This window comes from Taudactylus pleione, unplaced genomic scaffold (assembly GCF_031769625.1).
Source record: "Taudactylus pleione unplaced genomic scaffold, aTauple2 ptg000978l, whole genome shotgun sequence".
Lineage (NCBI taxonomy): Eukaryota > Metazoa > Chordata > Amphibia > Anura > Myobatrachidae > Taudactylus > Taudactylus pleione.
This window is the reverse complement of record NW_028285379.1, coordinates 639523-664306: the sequence shown is the minus strand read 5'-3', so window position 1 is coordinate 664306 and position 24784 is coordinate 639523. Positions and strand designations below refer to the sequence as shown.

At 48.6% G+C, this 24784-nt stretch overlaps 1 protein-coding gene across 6 annotated transcripts in view; it reads left to right on the top strand.

Moving 5' to 3' along the window:
* The window catches only part of SMARCD3 (SWI/SNF related BAF chromatin remodeling complex subunit D3), a 137279-nt gene that overhangs the window by 65582 nt on the left and 46913 nt on the right, over positions 1 to 24784 (top strand). For all 6 annotated transcript variants that reach the window (XM_088460768.1, XM_088460766.1, XM_088460769.1 and 3 more), the window contains one exon: positions 132 to 233. In XM_088460768.1, the coding sequence (XP_088316894.1) occupies positions 132 to 233 (102 nt within the window). The remainder of the gene's footprint in view (positions 1 to 131; positions 234 to 24784) is intronic.

Sequence of the window (24784 nt, the reverse complement as noted above, 5' to 3'; positions counted from 1 at the left end):
TGTGTGTATGTGGGGAGGGGCTGTCTGTGTGTGTGAATGTGGGGAGGGGCTGTCTGTGTGTGTGTGAATGTGGGGAGGGGCTGTCTCCTCTGTGTACGAGGTGCTCTCTGCTTACGGTCTCCCCCTCTCAGTGGCACAGGACTCCGAGCACTCAGGAGACTGATGGGTTTCAGGTGAAGAGACCAGGAGATGTCAGCGTGCGCTGTACTCTACTACTGATGCTGGACTACCAGGTGACCACTACACCGCACTACTACTCCTCTCACCTGTATCACTACATCACACACTACACCATACTACTACTCCTCTCACCTGTATCACTACATCACACACTACACCATACTACTACTCCTCTCACCTGTATCACTACATCACACACTACACCGCACTACTACTCCTCTCACCTGTATCACTACATCACACACTACACCGCACTACTACTCCTCTCACCTGTATCACTACATCACACACTACACCGCACTACTACTCCTCTCACCTGTATCACTACATCACACACTACACCGCACTACTACTCCTCTCACCTGTATCACTACATCACACACTACACCGCACTACTACTCCTCTCACCTGTATCACTACATCACACACTACACCGCACTACTACTCCTCTCACCTGTATCACTACATCACACACTACACCGCACTACTACTCCTCTCACCTGTATCACTACATCACACACTACACCGCACTACTACTCCTCTCACCTGTATCACTACATCACACACTACACCGCACTACTACTCCTCTCACCTGTATCACTACATCACACACTACACCGCACTACTACTCCTCTCACCTGTATCACTACATCACACACTACACCGCACTACTACTCCTCTCACCTGTATCACTACATCACACACTACACCATACTACTACTCCTCTCACCTGTATCACTACATCACACACTACACCGCACTACTACTCCTCTCACCTGTATCACTACATCACACACTACACCGCACTACTACTCCTCTCACCTGTATCACTACATCACACACTACACCGCACTACTACTCCTCTCACCTGTATCACTACATCACACACTACACCGCACTACTACTCCTCTCACCTGTATCACTACATCACACACTACACCGCACTACTACTCCTCTCACCTGTATCACTACATCACACACTACACCATACTACTACTCCTCTCACCTGTATCACTACATCACACACTACACCATACTACTACTCCTCTCACCTGTATCACTACATCACACACTACACCATACTACTACTCCTCTCACCTGTATCACTACATCACACACTACACCATACTACTACTCCTCTCACCTGTATCACTACATCACACACTACACCGCACTACTACTCCTCTCACCTGTATCACTACATCACACACTACACCGCACTACTACTCCTCTCACCTGTATCACTACATCACACACTACACCGCACTACTACTCCTCTCACCTGTATCACTACATCACACACTACACCGCACTACTACTCCTCTCACCTGTATCACTACATCACACACTACACCGCACTACTACTCCTCTCACCTGTATCACTACATCACACACTACACCGCACTACTACTCCTCTCACCTGTATCACTACATCACACACTACACCGCACTACTACTCCTCTCACCTGTATCACTACATCACACACTACACCGCACTACTACTCCTCTCACCTGTATCACTACATCACACACTACACCGCACTACTACTCCTCTCACCTGTATCACTACATCACACACTACACCGCACTACTACTCCTCTCACCTGTATCACTACATCACACACTACACCGCACTACTACTCCTCTCACCTGTATCACTACATCACACACTACACCATACTACTACTCCTCTCACCTGTATCACTACATCACACACTACACCGCACTACTACTCCTCTCACCTGTATCACTACATCACACACTACACCGCACTACTACTCCTCTCACCTGTATCACTACATCACACACTACACCGCACTACTACTCCTCTCACCTGTATCACTACATCACACACTACACCGCACTACTACTCCTCTCACCTGTATCACTACATCACACACTACACCGCACTACTACTCCTCTCACCTGTATCACTACATCACACACTACACCATACTACTACTCCTCTCACCTGTATCACTACATCACACACTACACCATACTACTACTCCTCTCACCTGTATCACTACATCACACACTACACCATACTACTACTCCTCTCACCTGTATCACTACATCACACACTACACCATACTACTACTCCTCTCACCTGTATCACTACATCACACACTACACCGCACTACTACTCCTCTCACCTGTATCACTACATCACACACTACACCGCACTACTACTCCTCTCACCTGTATCACTACATCACACACTACACCGCACTACTACTCCTCTCACCTGTATCACTACATCACACACTACACCGCACTACTACTCCTCTCACCTGTATCACTACATCACACACTACACCGCACTACTACTCCTCTCACCTGTATCACTACATCACACACTACACCGCACTACTACTCCTCTCACCTGTATCACTACATCACACACTACACCGCACTACTACTCCTCTCACCTGTATCACTACATCACACACTACACCGCACTACTACTCCTCTCACCTGTATCACTACATCACACACTACACCATACTACTACTCCTCTCACCTGTATCACTACATCACACACTACACCGCACTACTACTCCTCTCACCTGTATCACTACATCACACACTACACCGCACTACTACTCCTCTCACCTGTATCACTACATCACACACTACACCATACTACTACTCCTCTCACCTGTATCACTACATCACACACTACACCATACTACTACTCCTCTCACCTGTATCACTACATCACACACTACACCATACTACTACTCCTCTCACCTGTATCACTACATCACACACTACACCATACTACTACTCCTCTCACCTGTATCACTACATCACACACTACACCGCACTACTACTCCTCTCACCTGTATCACTACATCACACACTACACCGCACTACTACTCCTCTCACCTGTATCACTACATCACACACTACACCGCACTACTACTCCTCTCACCTGTATCACTACATCACACACTACACCGCACTACTACTCCTCTCACCTGTATCACTACATCACACACTACACCGCACTACTACTCCTCTCACCTGTATCACTACATCACACACTACACCGCACTACTACTCCTCTCACCTGTATCACTACATCACACACTACACCGCACTACTACTCCTCTCACCTGTATCACTACATCACACACTACACCGCACTACTACTCCTCTCACCTGTATCACTACATCACACACTACACCGCACTACTACTCCTCTCACCTGTATCACTACATCACACACTACACCATACTACTACTCCTCTCACCTGTATCACTACATCACACACTACACCGCACTACTACTCCTCTCACCTGTATCACTACATCACACACTACACCGCACTACTACTCCTCTCACCTGTATCACTACATCACACACTACACCGCACTACTACTCCTCTCACCTGTATCACTACATCACACACTACACCGCACTACTACTCCTCTCACCTGTATCACTACATCACACACTACACCGCACTACTACTCCTCTCACCTGTATCACTACATCACACACTACACCATACTACTACTCCTCTCACCTGTATCACTACATCACACACTACACCATACTACTACTCCTCTCACCTGTATCACTACATCACACACTACACCATACTACTACTCCTCTCACCTGTATCACTACATCACACACTACACCATACTACTACTCCTCTCACCTGTATCACTACATCACACACTACACCGCACTACTACTCCTCTCACCTGTATCACTACATCACACACTACACCGCACTACTACTCCTCTCACCTGTATCACTACATCACACACTACACCGCACTACTACTCCTCTCACCTGTATCACTACATCACACACTACACCGCACTACTACTCCTCTCACCTGTATCACTACATCACACACTACACCGCACTACTACTCCTCTCACCTGTATCACTACATCACACACTACACCGCACTACTACTCCTCTCACCTGTATCACTACATCACACACTACACCGCACTGCTACTCCTCTCACCTGTATCACTACATCACACACTACTACTCCTCTCACCTGTACCACTACATCACACACTACACCGTACTCCTCTCACCTGTATCACTACATCACACACTACACCGTACTCCTCTCACCTGTATCACTACATCACACACTACACCGTACTCCTCTCACCTGTATCACTACATCACATACTACACCGCACTACTACTCCTCTCACCTGTATCACTACATCACACACTACACCATACTGCTACTCCTCTCACCTGTATCACTACATCACACACTACACCGCACTACTACTCCTCTCACCTGTATCACTACATCACACACTACACCATACTGCTACTCCTCTCACCTGTATCACTACATCACACACTACACCGCACTACTACTCCTCTCACCTGTATCACTACATCACACACTACTACTCCTCTCACCTGTACCACTACATCACACACTACACCGTACTCCTCTCACCTGTATCACTACATCACACACTACACCGTACTCCTCTCACCTGTATCACTACATCACACACTACACCGTACTCCTCTCACCTGTATCACTACATCACACACTACACCGTACTCCTCTCACCTGTATCACTACATCACATACTACACCGCACTACTACTCCTCTCACCTGTATCACTACATCACACACTACTACTCCTCTCACCTGTATCACTACATCACACACTACACCGCACTGCTACTCCTCTCACCTGTATCACTACATCACACACTACACCGCACTCCTACTCCTCTCACCTGTATCACTACATCACACACTAGACCGCACTCCTACTCCTCTCACCTGTATCAGTACATCACACCCTACACCGCACTGCTACTCCTCTCACCTGTATCACTACATCACACACTACACCGCACTACTACTCCTCTCACCTGTATCACTACATCACACACTACTACTCCTCTCACCTGTACCACTACATCACACACTACACCGTACTCCTCTCACCTGTATCACTACATCACACACTACACCGTACTCCTCTCACCTGTATTACTACATCACACACTACACCGTACTCCTCTCACCTGTATCACTACATCACATACTACACCGCACTACTACTCCTCTCACCTGTATCACTACATCACACACTACACCGCACTACTACTCCTCTCACCTGTATCACTACATCACACACTACACCGCACTACTACTCCTCTCACCTGTATCACTACACCGCACTACTACTCCTCTCACCTGTATCACTACATCACACACTACACCGCACTACTACTCCTCTCACCTGTATCACTACATCACACACTACACCGCACTACTACTCCTCTCACCTGTATCACTACATCACACACTACACCATACTACTACTCCTCTCACCTGTATCACTACATCACACACTACACCGCACTACTACTCCTCTCACCTGTATCACTACATCACACACTACACCGCACTACTACTCCTCTCACCTGTATCACTACATCACACACTACACCGCACTACTACTCCTCTCACCTGTATCACTACATCACACACTACACCGCACTCCTACTCCTCTCACCTGTATCACTACATCACACACTACACCGCACTCCTACTCCTCTCACCTGTATCACTACATCACACACTACACCGCACTCCTACTCCTCTCACCTGTATCACTACATCACACACTACACCGCACTCCTACTCCTCTCACCTGTATCACTACATCACACACTACACCATACTACTACTCCTCTCACCTGTATCACTACATCACACACTACACCGCACTCCTACTCCTCTCACCTGTATCACTACATCACACACTACACCGCACTGCTACTCCTCTCACCTGTATCACTACATCACACACTACACCGCACTGCTACTCCTCTCACCTGTATCACTACATCACACACTACACCGCACTGCTACTCCTCTCACCTGTATCACTACATCACACACTACACCGCACTACTACTCCTCTCACCTGTATCACTATATCACACACTACACCGCACTACTACTCCTCTCACCTTTATCACTACATCACACACTACACCATACTACTACTACTCTTACCTGTATCACTACATCACACACTACACCGCACTACTACTCTTCTCACCTGTATCACTACACCACACACTACACCGCACTGCTACTCCCCTCACCTGTATCACTACATCACACACTACACCACACTACTACTCCTCTCACCTGTATCACTACATCACACACTACACCATACTGCTACTCCTCTCACCTGTATCACTACATCACACACTACAACTCCTCTCACCTGTATCACTACATCACACACTACACCGCACTACTACTCCTCTCACCTGTATCACTACATCACACACTACACCATACTACTACTCCTCTCACCTGTATCACTACATCACACACTACACCACACTACTACTCCTCTCACCTGTATCACTACACCGCACTACTACTCCTCTCACCTGTATCACTACATCGCACTACTACTCCTCTCACCTGTATCACTACATCACACTACTACTCCTCTCACCTGTATCACTACATCACACACTACACCACACTACTACTCCTCTCACCTGTATCACTACATCACACACTACACCATACTACTACTCCCTACTCCTCTTACCTGTATCACTACATCACACACTACACCACACTACTACTCCCCTCACCTGTATCACTACATCACAATACTACTCCTCTCACCTGTATCACTATATCACACACTACACCACACTACTACTCCTCTCACATGTATCACTACATCACACACTACACCATACTGCTACTCCTCTCACCTGTATCACTACACCACATTGCTACTCCTCTCACCTGTATCACTACATCACACACTACACCACACTACTACTCCTCTCACCTGTATCACTACATCACATTGCTACTCCTCTCACCTGTATCACTACATCACACACTACACCACACTACTACTCCTCTCACCTGTATCACTATATCACACACTACACCACACTCTTACTCCTCTCACCTGTATCACTACATCACACACTACACCATACTACTACTCCTCTTACCTGTATCACTACACCGCACTACTACTCTTCTCACGTGTATCACTACACCACACACTACACCGCACAACTACTCCCCTCACCTGTATCACTACATCACACACTACACCACACTACTACTCCTCTCACCTGTATCACTACATCACACACTACACCATACTGCTACTCCTCTCACCTGTATCACTACATCACACACTACACCATACTGCTACTCCTCTCACCTGTATCACTACATCACACACTACAACTCCTCTCACCTGTATCACTACATCACACACTACACCGCACTACTACTCCTCTCACCTGTATCACTACATCGCACACTACACCATACTACTACTCCTCTCACCTGTATCACTACATCACACACTACACCACACTACTACTCCTCTCACCTGTATCACTACATCACACACTACACCACACTACTACTCCTCTCACCTGTATCACTACACCGCACTACTACTCCTCACCTGTATCACTACACCGCACTACTACTCCTCTCACCTGTATCACTACATCACACTACTACTCCTCTCACCTGTATCACTACATCACACACTACACCATACTACTACTCCCTACTCCTCTTACCTGTATCACTACATCACACACTACACCACACTACTACTCCCCTCACCTGTATCACTACATCACAATACTACTCCTCTCACCTGTATCACTATTTCTACTTCAGGGTCCATAGGGGGTCCACAGGGTTGACCTTGGGTTATAGCTGGAACAGGATCCATGGGCACCACACAGTTAAGCTTTTAGCTCCCAGGATGCACTTGGGTCCTCCTCTATACCCCGCCCCCGAGCCACAGGCACCTCAGTGTAAGCTGGTGCCCGGCCGGAGTCGGTCACCGCGCAGGGGGGCTGCAGGAGCAGCCCCCAGAAGCTTTTTATTTTAAGTTAAATTTTATTTAGTTTTAATCTATTTTTACTACAGACGGCAGCGAAGGGCTGTCTGTACAGACGCCCACGCTGCCGCTCTGATCCCCGACTGGCGCCGCGACGCCAGTACTGATCTGGGGATCGCGGCGGGAGGACAGAGTCCGTACTAGCCGGACTCTGTCTACCTCCCAGGACTGCTGCCGGAGTCGCCAGGGATGCAGGTAAGCCGCGCGTCGCTGGCTAGCGGCGGCGCGCGGAATGCCTTAAATGCAGTCCTTTAGCCTCCGGTCCTGGGGACAGACCAGAGGCTGCTGGCAGTGGCGGCGGGCCCCCCCCCATAACCCGTGGGACCACTAGACCACAAGGGATAACCGGCAAGCGGGAAGCCAGCATCCCTGGGGTTATGGCCAGCCAGGGGAGGAAGCCTTCCCTGTCAGCGGCTCCTCCCCTCAGCTCAGCGCGCCTTTCAGCACGCAGTCTGGCGTCGCTGAGCTGCAGATTACTCGGCCACTCCTCCTCTGAGGTCTCCAGCGGCCATTTTCCCACAGTGGCAGCGCAGATCTCAGGGAGCACGCGGACCGGTCCCCCTGTGTACCTCTCCCCTGATTAAGGACAGCGTACACAGCACTATAGTCCTCCCAGACACTGAATCTGGGAGGTTGATTGTAGTGGAAAGGTGCAGTGAGTATATCTTCCTGCATGGTATGTGACTTTTTGCTAGTGCTGCCTGTCTGTGCTTATTTTCTACTTACTGTCAGCTTATACCTATCCCTTTACTTCTCCTACAAGCCCTGCAGGTGTGTGGGGGAGGGGCGTTTCTACTGACCTCACTTATATAGATCACGTATTTGTGAGGTCCGTCACATACAGTAGTGTGCTACTCAGTGCCATATTGTGGGCTGTTGTTCAGCACACCGGTGAGTGCGTTTCACTTCTACCCTGGTGCCAGATATATAATATATTCTGTCATGTCAGACGAGGAGGTTGAGCGCTCAGTGGCTCCGGTGTTGGCCTCCTGCGGACGCTGTTCTGCAGGAGTAGATAGGGAGGATTTGTCACAGGATGGCCTGTGTAGTCGATGCCAGGTGGCTCCTGGCCCATCCAGACCTTCTCTGGTGCAGGAACCACCGTGGGCGATGTTTTCTCAAGTGCTGGTGTCTATTGCGGACCGTCTGTCGGTCCCGACTGCTCTCCCTACTAGGGCGGTGCCCCAGCCGACCATCCCCCATTCCCCGGGTGTCCCGCAGTTATTGCGGAGTCCTCCTGGGTCTCAATCAGTTGGTCCCTATGCGGGGTTGCCTATGTATATACAGGCTTCCCCTGTGCCGCAGCAGCCTGTGGTACCTTTTCAGGCCCCTATGGCGACGCCTCCACCATGGGTGGATGTGCTCTCCAACTCCGTGCAAAATTTGGCGGCCGCTTCCTCGGCTTTTCAGTCAATGTTGCAGACTGACATGCCTTCTAGGATTTCTAAACGCCCACTCATGACACGGGCTGCTCAGGTATCGGACTCCGAGGGTTCCTCAGATGATGGGGAGGTCCCTGATGACACTGACTCGGACGCCTCGGTCCAGGAAATGGATACCAAGTCGTCCATTAATGTGCGAGCACTAGTTAGGGCGGTGCGAGCTATTCTTCTTATAGAGGATGAGGCACCGGTTCCTAGGTCGAAGCTTCCTAGTTTCAAAAAAACTAAGGTGGCTTCTGCGGTGTTTCCCCTGTCGGATCAGTTGACGGATCATATGGCGGTAGCTTGGCAGGCGCCCAGTAAGAGATTCCTTCCTCAGAAGCAGTTGGCTTCTAATTACCCCTTCCCTGAGGCACATTGTAAAAAATGGGAAACTCCACCGGCGGTGGATTCCCATGTCACCCGTTTAACTCGGGGCGCCACCTTACCATTACCGTCGATATCCTCGCTGAAGGATCCCACGGACAGGAAAGTTGAGACTTGCTTAAAGTCTATTTACTCCCTCTCCGGGGCGGTGGCCCGACCGTCCATGGCCATTTCCTGGGTGGCCAAGGCCATTGAGGGGTGGGCCAATGCATTGGAAGATACCTTCCCGGACGACGCTCCGGATGTCCAGCGGGCGTTGTTGGGACAAATGAGGGACGCCGCTTCTTACATTGGAGAAGCTTCTTTAGATGCTAGTCTGCTGACCTCGCGGGTATCGGCTGCAGCGGTGTCTGCCCGCCGATCCTTATGGTTGCGGTCCTGGAGAGCGGACTCTGATTCAAAGAAAGGTCTGGAGGCCTTACCTTTCAATGGGGAATTACTATTTGGTCCGGACTTGGACAAATTAGTGGACACCCTGGCTAAATCCAAGTCGGCCTTCCTCCCTTCGGCGGCACTGCCTGCTAAGGTTCGGAGTTCGGCTTTTCGTTCCTTTCGCGTTCAGGGTAAGGCGAAAGGTCAGTCCTTCCCGAGACAGTCTGCGAGTAAGACGGCCTCTAAACCCAAGAAGCAAGCCTGGAGTGCTCGGCGCCCTTCTTCCAAGCAGGAAGATAAACCTGCGGCCTGATGGGACGGGCCTCCCTCTGGGGGACCTCAGAGTGGGAGGCCAACTTCTTCTATTTGCCCAGTGCTGGCACAATACCACCACGGATGCCTGGGTTCGAGAAGTGGTCTCCCAGGGGTACGCCCTGTCTTTTCGGCACAGACCACCCCACCAGTTTTTCTGCACAAGTCCTTCTCAGAACAAGACCAAGGCGTTACAGGTTCAGGAGGCTATAGAGTCCTTGCTGAAAGCAGGGGTCATTGTTCCCATTCCTCTATCACAACGAGGGACGGGGTATTATTCGTCTCTGTTTCTGGTGCAGAAACCCAATGGTTCTCATCGCCCTATCCTCAACTTGAAGTCTCTGAACAAATTCCTCAGAGTTCCCAAGTTCAGGATGGAAACGTTACGTTCCATCATTCTGGCGATGGAACCGGGGGATTACATGGTGTCCCTGGACATCCAGGACGCCTACCTCCATGTTCCGATAGCATCTTCACACCAGCGGTATCTGAGGTTCGCTATCCTTCAACACCACTATCAGTTCCAGGCGCTACCCTTTGGTCTCTCCACGGCACCGAGGGTGTTCACGAAGATTATGGCGGTCATGGCCGCACATCTGCTGCCGTACCTGGACGACCTCCTGTTGCTGGCGAGCTCCCCGGAGGTACTGCTTCAACATCTCCACCTGACGATCGCTTGCCTGCAAGCGCACGGGTGGTTGATAAATTGGAAAAAGTCCTCTCTGATTCCATCACAGCGGATGGTTCATTTGGGAGCCCTGCTGGATTCGCGTCAGCAAAGGATCTTCCTGACTCCGGAGAAGGTCGCCTCACTACAGCTGCGGATACGCAGTTGCCTGAGCCGTTGCCGCCTGTCGGTCCATTCGGCTATGAGAGTTCTGGGGTCCATGGTGTCGACATTCGACATGGTGGAATTTGCCCAGTTCCATTCCCGGCCCCTGCAGGGGCTGATTCTATCAGAATGGAACGGGTTACCTCACCGGATCCGCTCTCAGGTGCTGGTGTTGTCTCCGGACGTTCGGCTATCTTTGGCTTGGTGGCTTCAGACAGCTCATCTGGTCGAGGGGCGCCCATTTTGGATCCCGGACTGGGTCCTGCTCACGACGGATGCCAGTCTCCGGGGTTGGGGGGCAGTGACCGGCTCTTTGTCGCTTCAGGGTCGTTGGTCAGCGGAAGAAGCACTTCTCCCCATCAACATCCTGGAACTGCGGGCAGTATACAAGGCCCTGCAGTCGTCCGGCCCCGCTCTTCACGGAAGGGCGGTACAGGTGCAGTCCGACAACGCCACCACGGTGGCGTATATCAATCACCAAGGCGGAACTCGCAGTCAGGCAGCGAGGTCGGAGGTGTCTCGTATCCTGTCTTGGGCGGAGGGTCACATTCCAGCGATCTCGGCGGTCTTCATCCCCGGAGTCCTCAATTGGGAGGCGGACTTCCTCAGCCGTCACGACGTGCATCCCGGGGAATGGTCGCTTCACCCAGAGGTGTTTCAGCTACTCGTGGACAGGTGGGGACTGCCGGAGCTGGACTTGATGGCCTCCCGTCACAATCACAAGTTGCCCGTTTACGGGTCAAGGACAAGAGACGCAGGTGCAAGTCTGGTGGACGCGCTGTCGGTGACATGGACGTTTCACCTGGCGTATCTGTTTCCTCCGATATCCCTGCTTCCTCGGGTTCTGCGGAAATTCAAGCAGGACGGCGGCATGCTCGTGCTGGTAGCTCCGGCGTGGCCCAGACGTCCTTGGTACTCCGATCTGAGGAGCCTCTCCATCGACGCTCCGTACCTTCTTCCTCAACGTCGGGACCTGTTGTCTCAGGGGCCCTGCCTTTACCCGGATCTGGGTCGGCTGTCTTTGACGGCGTGGCTCTTGAGACAGCCGTCTTGAGGTCTCGGGGCTTCTCCAGTTCGGTTATTGGTACGATGCTCAGGGCACGCAAGCCTGCTTCAGCACGGATTTATCACAGAGTGTGGCACACTTACTTTCAGTGGTGTGAGTCCAGACTTTATGATCCTCAGGTGTTCCGAGTTTCTAGGATCTTGGAATTTCTTCAGTCAGGATTGGATCTCGGCTTACGCCTTGCATCTCTGAAGGTTCATGTGTCCGCCTTGTCCGTGTGGTTTCAACGGCGGATTGCAATACTACCAGACGTTCACACCTTTTTCCAAGGTGTTCTCAGGATCCAGCCTCCCTTTGTGCCTCCTGTGGCTCCTTGGGACTTGGCGGTGGTGCTACGGGTCCTGCAGGGTCCTCCGTTTGAGCCTCTTGAGGCGGTGGAGCTCAAGTGGCTGACATTTAAGACGGTTTTTCTCCTGGCAATTGCTTCGGCCAGTAGGGTGTCTGAATTGGGGGCGCTTTCCTGTCGCCCTCCTTTCCTGATTTTTCACCAGGACAGAGCGGTGCTCCGCACTCGTCCTGAGTTTTTGCCCAAAGTGGTCTCGAAGTTCCATATTAATCAGGAACTTGTTGTGCCAGTTTTTCAGTCCCCTGATCTTTCAGCTGGTGAGACTTCCTTAGATGTGGTCCGGGCGCTTAGAATTTATGTAGACCGGACGGCTTCGGTTAGGAAGTCTGATTCCTTGTTTATCCTCTTTGGTTTTCACAAGAGGGGTTGGCCTGCCAACAAACAAACGTTAGCCCGTTGGCTTCGTTCCGTTATTTGTGAGGCTTATGCACAGGAGGGCTTACCTGTGCCAGCCTCTGTTAAGGCTCATTCCACTCGTTCTGTGGGTCCCTCTTGGGCTGCTAGACGTGGCGCTTCTGCTGTTCAGCTGTGTAAGGCGGCCACTTGGTCTTCAATTCAAACGTTTTTGAGGTTCTATGCGTTTGACACCTTTGCCTCTCAGGATGCATCCTTTGGGCGCCGGGTACTCCTTTCAGCACAGGAGCGTCCCCGCCCTTAGTTGTACTGCTTTGGGACATCCCCAAGGTCAACCCTGTGGACCCCCTATGGACCCTGAAGTAGAAAACAAGAGATATGGTAAGAACTTACCTTTGTTATCTCTGTTTCTACGAAGTCCATAGGGTCCACAGGGCGCCCGCCCTGACGCACCTGGCTTCAAATGGGCTGTGTGGCTGGTCACCGGTTTTCCGTCTCCTATTGCTGTGAGTATGGTTTCTTGTGTGTTCCAGTCTTCCTTCTCTCTGTTCCATATTCTCCTCCGGCCTAGGCTGCTTACCAACTGAGGTGCCTGTGGCTCGGGGGCGGGGTATAGAGGAGGACCCAAGTGCATCCTGGGAGCTAAAAGCTTAACTGTGTGGTGCCCATGGATCCTGTTCCAGCTATAACCCAAGGTCAACCCTGTGGACCCTATGGACTTCGTAGAAACAGAGATAACAAAGGTAAGTTCTTACCATATCTCTTGTTATCACACACTACACCACACTACTACTCCTCTCACATGTATCACTACATCACACACTACACCATACTGCTACTCCTCTCACCTGTATCACTACACCACATTGCTACTCCTCTCACCTGTATCACTACATCACACACTACACCACACTTCTACTCCTCTCACCTGTATCACTACATCACATTGCTACTCCTCTCACCTGTATCACTAGATCACACACACACCACACTACTACTCCACTCATCTGTATCACTAGATCACACACTACACCACACTACTACTCCTCTCACCTGTATCACTACATCACACACTACACCGTACTCCTTTCACCTGTATTACTACATCACACACCACACTACTACTCCTCTCACCTGTATCACTACACCACACACTACACCACACTACTACTCCTCTCACCTGTATCACTACATCACACACTACACCGTACTCCTCTCACCGGTATCACTACATCACACACTACACCACACTACTACTCCTCTCACCTGTATCACTACATCACATTGCTACTCCTCTCACCTGTATCACTACATCACACACTACACCACACTACTACTCCTCTCACCTGTATCACTACATCACACTACTACTCCTCTCACCTGTATCACTATATCACACACTACACCACACTACTACTCCTCTCACCTGTATCACTACATCACACACTACACCGCACTACTACTCCTCTCACCTGTATCACTACATCACACACTACACCGCACTACTACTCCTCTCACCTGTATCACTACATCACACACTACACCGCACTACTACTCCTCTCACCTGTATCACTACATCACACACTACACCGCACTACTACTCCTCTCACCTGTATCACTACATCACACACTACACCGCACTACTACTCCTCTCACCTGTATCACTACATCACACACTACACCGCACTACTACTCCTCTCACCTGTATCACTACATCACACACTACACCACACTACTACTCCTCTCACCTGTATCACTACACCACACACTACACCGCACTGCTACTCCCCTCACCTGTATCACTACATCACACACTACACCACACTACTACTCCTCTCACCTGTATCACTACATCACACACTACACCATACTGCTACTCCTCTCACCTGTATCACTACATCACACACTACAACTCCTCTCACCTGTATCACTACATCACACACTACACCATACTGCTACTCCTCTCACCTGTATCACTACATCACACACTACAACTCCTCTCACCTGTATCACTACATCACACACTACACCGCACTACTACTCCTCTCACCTGTATCACTACATCACACACTACACCATACTACTACTCCTCTCACCTGTATCACTACATCACACACTACACCACACTACTACTCCTCTCACCTGTATCACACACTACACCTGTATCAGTACATCACACACACCACACTCCTACTCCTCTCACCTGTATCACACACTACACCTGTATCAGTACATCACACACACCACACTCCTACTCCTCTCACCTGTATCACTACATCACACACTACACCATACTCCTCTCACCTGTATCACTACATCACACACTACACCACACTAACTACTACTACTCTCACCTGTATCACTACATCACACACTACACCATACTGCTACTCCTCTCACCTGTATCACTACATCACATTGCTACTCCTCTCACCTGTATCACTACATCACACACTACACCACACTACTACTCCTCTCACCTGTATCACTATATCACACACTACACCACACTACTACTCCTCTCACCTGTATCACTACATCACACTACTACTCCTCTCACCTGTATCACTATATCACACACTACACCACACTACTACTCCTCTCACCTGTATCACTACATCACACACTAAACCGCACTACTACTCCTCTCACCTGTATCACTACATCACACACTACACCGCACTACTACTCCTCTCACCTGTATCACTACATCACACACTACACCGCACTACTACTCCTCTCACCTGTATCACTACATCACACACTACACCGCACTACTACTCCTCTCACCTGTATCACTACATCACACACTACACCGCACTACTACTCCTCTGACCTGTATCACTACATCCCACACTACACCGCACTACTACTCCTCTCACCTGTATCACTACATCCCACACTACACCGCACTACTACTCCTCTCACCTGTATCACTACATCACACACTACACCGCACTACTACTCCTCTCACCTGTATATCTACATCACACTACTACTCCTCTCACCTGTATCACTATATCACACACTACACCGCACTACTACTCCTCTCACCTGTATCACTATATCACACACTACACCACACTACTACTCCTCTCACCTGTATCACTATATCACACACTACACCGTACTACTACTCCTCTCACCTGTATCACTACATCACACTACTACTCCTCTCACCTGTATCACTACATCACACTACTACTCCTCTCACCTGTATCACTACATCACACACTACACCACACTACTACTCCTCTCACCTGTATATCTACATCACACTACTACTCCTCTCACCTGTATCACTATATCACACACTACACCACACTACTACTCCTCTCACCTGTATCACTATATCACACACTACACCACACTACTAGCCCTCTCACCTGTATCACTACATCACACACTACACCGTACTACTACTCCTCTCACCTGTATCACTACATCACACACTACACCGCACTACTACTCCTCTCACCTGTATCACTACATCACACACTACACCGCACTACTACTCCTCTCACCTGTATCACTACATCACACACTACACCGCACTACTACTCCTCTCACCTGTATCACTACATCCCACACTACACCGCACTACTACTCCTCTCACCTGTATCACTACATCACACACTACACCGCACTACTACTCCTCTCACCTGTATATCTACATCACACTACTACTCCTCTCACCTGTATCACTATATCACACACTACACCACACTACTACTCCTCTCACCTGTATCACTATATCACACACTACACCACACTACTACTCCTCTCACCTGTATCACTATATCACACACTACACCGTACTACTACTCCTCTCACCTGTATCACTACATCACACTACTCCTCTCACCTGTATCACTACATCACACTACTACTCTCACCTGTATCACTACATCACACTACTACTCCTCTCACCTGTATCACTACATCACACACTACACCACACTACTACTCCTCTCACCTGTATATCTACATCACACTACTACTCCTCTCACCTGTATCACTATATCACACACTACACCACACTACTAGCCCTCTCACCTGTATCACTACATCACACACTACACCGTACTACTACTCCTCTCACCTGTATCACTACATCACACACTACACCGCACTACTACTCCTCTCACCTGTATCACTACATCACACACTACACCGCACTACTACTCCTCTCACCTGTATCACTACATCTCACACACTACACCATACTACAACTCCTCTCACCTGTATCACTACATCACACACTACACCGCACTACTACTCCTCTCACCTGTATCACTACATCACACACTACACCATACTACTACTCCTCTCACCTGTATCACTACATCACACACTACACCATACTACTACTCCTCTCACCTGTATCACTACATCACACACTACACCGTACTCCTTTCACCTGTATTACTACATCACACACCACACTACTACTCCTCTCACCTGTATCACTACACCACACTACTACTCCTCTCACCTGTATCACTAGATCACACACTACACCACATTACTACTCCTCTCACCTGTATCACTACACCACACACTACACCACACTACTACTCCTCTCACCTGTATCACTACATCACATTGCTACTCCTCTCACCTGTATCACTACATCACACACTACACCACACTACTACTCCTCTCACCTGTATCACTATATCACACACTACACCACACTACTACTCCTCTCACCTGTATCACTACATCACACACTACTACTCCTCTCACCTGTATCACTACACCACACACTACACCGCACTGCTACTCCCCTCACCTGTATCACTACATCACACACTACACCACACTACTACTCCTCTCACCTGTATCACTACATCACACACACCATACTGCTACTCCTCTCACCTGTATCACTACATCACACACTACACCATACTGCTACTCCTCTCACCTGTATCACTACATCACACACTACAACTCCTCTCACCTGTATCACTACATCACACACTACACCGCACTACTACTCCTCTCACCTGTATCACTATATCACACACTACACCACACTACTACTCCTCTCACCTGTATCACTACATCACACACTACACCATACTACTACTCCTCTCACCTGTATCACTACATCACACACTACACCACACTACTACTCCTCTCACCTGTATCACTACACCGCACTACTACTCCTCTCACCTGTATCACTACACCGCACTACTACTCCTCTCACCTGTATCACTACATCACACACTACACCACACTACTACTCCTCTCACCTGTATCACTACATCACACACTACACCATACTACTACTCCCTACTCCTCTTACCTGTATCACTACATCACACACTACACCACACTACTACTCCCCTCACCTGTATCACTACATCACAATACTACTCCTCTCACCTGTATCACTATATCACACACTACACCACACTACTACTCCTCTCACATGTATCACTACATCACACACTACACCACACTACTACTCCTCTCACATGTATCACTACATCACACACTACACCATACTGCTACTCCTCTCACCAGTATCACTACATCACACACTACACCACACTACTACTCCTCTCACCTGTATCACTACATCACACACTACACCACATTGCTACTCCTCTCACCTGTATCACTACATCACACACTACACCATACTTCTACTCCTCTCACCTGTATCACTACATCACATTGCTACTCCTCTCACCTGTATCACTACATCACACACTACACCACACTACTACTCCTCTCACCTGTATCACTATATCACACACTACACCACACTACTACTCCTCTCACCTGTATCACTACATCACACACTACACCATACTACTACTCCTCTTACCTGTATCACTACATCACACACTACACCGCACTACTACTCTTCTCACCTGTATCACTACACCACACACTACACCGCACTGCTACTCCCCTCACCTGTATCACTACATCACACACTACACCACACTACTACTCCTCTCACCTGTATCACTACATCACACACTACACCATACTAGGTACTCCTCTCACCTGTATCACTACATCACACACTACACCATACTGCTACTCCTCTCACCTGTATCACTACATCACACACTACAACTCCTCTCACCTGTATCACTACATCACACACTACACCGCACTGCTACTCCTCTCACCTGTATCACTACATCACACACTACACCATACTACTACTCCTCTCACCTGTATCACTACATCACACACTACACCGCACTACTACTCCTCTCACCTGTATCACTACACCGCACTACTACTCCTCTCACCTGTATCACTACACCGCACTACTACTCCTCTCACCTGTATCACTACATCACACTACTACTCCTCTCACCTGTATCACTACATCACACACTACACCACACTACTACTCCCCTCACCTGTATCACTACATCACACACTACACCGCACTACTACTCCTCTCACCTGTATCACTACATCACACACTACACCACACTACTACTCCTCTCACCTGTATATCTACATCACACTACTACTCCTCTCACCTGTATCACTATATCACACACTACACCACACTACTAGCCCTCTCACCTGTATCACTACATCACACACTACACCGTACTACTACTCCTCTCACCTGTATCACTACATCACACACTACACCGCACTACTACTCCTCTCACCTGTATCACTACATCACACACTACACCGCACTACTACTCCTCTCACCTGTATCACTACATCTCACACACTACACCATACTACAACTCCTCTCACCTGTATCACTACATCACACACTACACCGCACTACTACTCCTCTCACCTGTATCACTACATCACACACTACACCATACTACTACTCCTCTCACCTGTATCACTACATCACACACTACACCATACTACTACTCCTCTCACCTGTATCACTACATCACACACTACACCGTACTCCTTTCACCTGTATTACTACATCACACACCACACTACTACTCCTCTCACCTGTATCACTACACCACACTACTACTCCTCTCACCTGTATCACTAGATCACACACTACACCACATTACTACTCCTCTCACCTGTATCACTACACCACACACTACACCACACTACTACTCCTCTCACCTGTATCACTACATCACATTGCTACTCCTCTCACCTGTATCACTACATCACACACTACACCACACTACTACTCCTCTCACTTGTATCACTATATCACACACTACACCACACTACTACTCCTCTCACCTGTATCACTACATCACACACTACTACTCCTCTCACCTGTATCACTACACCACACACTACACCGCACTGCTACTCCCCTCACCTGTATCACTACATCACACACTACACCACACTACTACTCCTCTCACCTGTATCACTACATCACACACACCATACTGCTACTCCTCTCACCTGTATCACTACATCACACACTACACCATACTGCTACTCCTCTCACCTGTATCACTACATCACACACTACAACTCCTCTCACCTGTATCACTACATCACACACTACACCGCACTACTACTCCTCTCACCTGTATCACTATATCACACACTACACCACACTACTACTCCTCTCACCTGTATCACTACATCACACACTACACCATACTACTACTCCTCTCACCTGTATCACTACATCACACACTACACCACACTACTACTCCTCTCACCTGTATCACTACACCGCACTACTACTCCTCTCACCTGTATCACTACACCGCACTACTACTCCTCTCACCTGTATCACTACATCACACACTACACCACACTACTACTCCTCTCACCTGTATCACTACATCACACACTACACCATACTACTACTCCCTACTCCTCTTACCTGTATCACTACATCACACACTACACCACACTACTACTCCTCTCACCTGTATCACTATATCACACACTACACCACACTACTACTCCTCTCACCTGTATCACTACATCACACACTACACCATACTACTACTCCTCTTACCTGTATCACTACATCACACACTACACCGCACTACTACTCTTCTCACCTGTATCACTACACCACACACTACACCGCACTGCTACTCCCCTCACCTGTATCACTACATCACACACTACACCACACTACTACTCCTCTCACCTGTATCACTACATCACACACTACACCATACTAGGTACTCCTCTCACCTGTATCACTACATCACACACTACACCATACTGCTACTCCTCTCACCTGTATCACTACATCACACACTACAACTCCTCTCACCTGTATCACTACATCACACACTACACCGCACTGCTACTCCTCTCACCTGTATCACTACATCACACACTACACCATACTACTACTCCTCTCACCTGTATCACTACACCGCACTACTACTCCTCTCACCTGTATCACTACATCACACTACTACTCCTCTCACCTGTATCACTACATCACACACTACACCACACTACTACTCCCCTCACCTGTATCACTACATCACACACTACACCGCACTACTACTCCTCTCACCTGTATCACTACATCACACACTACACCATACTACTACTCCCTACTCCTCTTACCTGTATCACTACATCACACACTACACCACACTACTACTCCCCTCACCTGTATCACTACATCACAATACTACTCCTCTCACCTATATCACTATATCACACTACTACTCCTCTCACCTGTATCACTACATCACACACTACACCACACTACTACTCCACTCACCTGTATCACTAGATCACACACTACACCACACTACTACTCCTCTCACATGTATCACTACATCACACACTACACCATACTGCTACTCCTCTCACCTGTATCACTACACCACATTGCTACTCCTCTCACCTGTATCACTATATCACACACTACACCACACTACTACTCCACTCACCTGTATCACTAGATCACACACTACACCACACTACTACTCCTCTCACCTGTATCACTACATCACACACTACACCGTACTCCTTTCACCTGTATTACTACATCACACACTACACCACACTACTACTCATCTCACCTGTATCACTACACCACACACTACTACTCCTCTCACCTGTATCACTACATCACACACTACACCGCACTACTACTCCTCTCACCTGTATCACTACATCACACACTACACCGCACTACTACTCCTCTCACCTGTATCACTACATCACACACTACACCGCACTACTACTCCTCTCACCTGTATCACTACATCACACACTACACCGCACTACTACTCCTCTCACCTGTATCACTACATCACACACTACACCGCACTACTACTCCTCTCACCTGTATCACTACATCACACACTACACCGCACTACTACTCCTCTCACCTGTATCACTACATCACACACTACACCGCACTACTACTCCTCTCACCTGTATCACTACATCACACACTACACCGCACTACTACTCCTCTCACCTGTATCACTACATCACACACTACACCGCACTACTACTCCTCTCACCTGTATCACTACATCACACACTACACCGCACTACTTCTCCTCTCACCTGTATCACTACATCACACACTACACCGCACTACTACTCCTCTCACCTGTATCACTACATCACACACTACACCGCACTACTACTCATCTCACCTGTATCACTACATCACAAACTACTACTCCTCTCACCTGTATCACTACATCACACACTACACCTTACTACTACTCCTCTCACCTGTATCACTACATCACACACTACACCATACTACTACTCCTCTCACCTGTATCACTACATCACACACTACACCGCACTACTACTCCTCTCACCTGTATCACTACACCGCACTACTACTCCTCTCACCTGTATCACTACATTACACTACTACTCTTCTCACCTGTATCACTACATCACACACTACACCATACTACTACTCCCTACTCCTCTTACCTGTATCACTACATCACACACTACACCACACTACTACTCCCCTCACCTGTATCACTACATCACACACTACACCACACTACTACTCCTCTCACCTGTATCACTACATCACACACTACACCACACTACTACTCCTCTCACCTGTATCACTACATCACACACTACACCATACTACTACTCGTCTCACCTGTATCACTACATCACACACTACACCGCACTACTACTCCTCTCACCTGTATCACTACATCACACACTACACCATACTGCTACTCCTCTCACCTGTATCACTACATCACACACTACACCGCACTACTACTCCTCTCACCTGTATCACTACATCACACACTACACCATACTGCTACTCCTCTCACCTGTATCACTACATCACACACTACACCATACTGCTACTCCTCTCACCTGTATCACTACATCACACACTACACCATACTGCTACTCCTCTCACCTGTATCACTACATCACACACTACACCAAACTACTACTCCTCTCACCTGTATCACTACATCACACACTACACCATACTACTACTCCTCTCACCTGTATCACTACATCACACTACTACTCCTCTCACCTGTATCACTACATCACACTACTACTCCTCTCACCTGTATCACTACATCACACACTACACCACACTACTACTCCTCTCACCTGTATCACTATATCACACACTACACCACACTACTACTCCTCTCACCTGTATCACTATATCACACACTACACCGTACTACTACTCCTCTCACCTGTATCACTACATCACACTACTACTCCTCTCACCTGTATCACTACATCACACTACTACTCCTCTCACCTGTATCACTACATCACACACTACACCACACTACTACTCCTCTCACCTGTATATCTACATCACACTACTACTCCTCTCACCTGTATCACTATATCACACACTACACCACACTACTACTCCTCTCACCTGTATCACTATATCACACACTGCACCACACTACTAGCCCTCTCACCTGTATCACTACATCACACACTACACCGCACTAGTACTCTCCTCTCACCTGTATCACTACATCACACACTACACCGCACTACTACTCCTCTCACCTGTATCACTGCATCACACACTACACCGCACTACTTCTCCTCTCACCTGTATCACTACATCACACACTACACCGCACTACTACTCCTCTCACCTGTATCACTACATCACACACACTACACCATACTACTACTCCTCTCACCTGTATCACTACATCACACACTACACCGCACTGCTACTCCTCTCACCTGTATCACTACATCACACACTACACCATACTACTACTCCTCTCACCTGTATCACTACATCACACACTACACCATACTACTACTCCTCTCACCTGTATCACTACATCACACTACTACTCCTCTCACCTGTATCACTACATCACACTACTACTCCTCTCACCTGTATCACTACATCACACACTACACCGCACTGCTACTCCCCTCACCTGTATCACTACATCACACACTACACCTCACTACTTCTCCTCTCACCTGTATCACTACATCACACACTACACCATACTGCTACTCCTCTCACCTGTATCACTACATCACACACTACACCATACTGCTACTCCTCTCACCTGTATCACTACATCACACTACTACTCCTCTCACCTGTATCACTACATCACACAC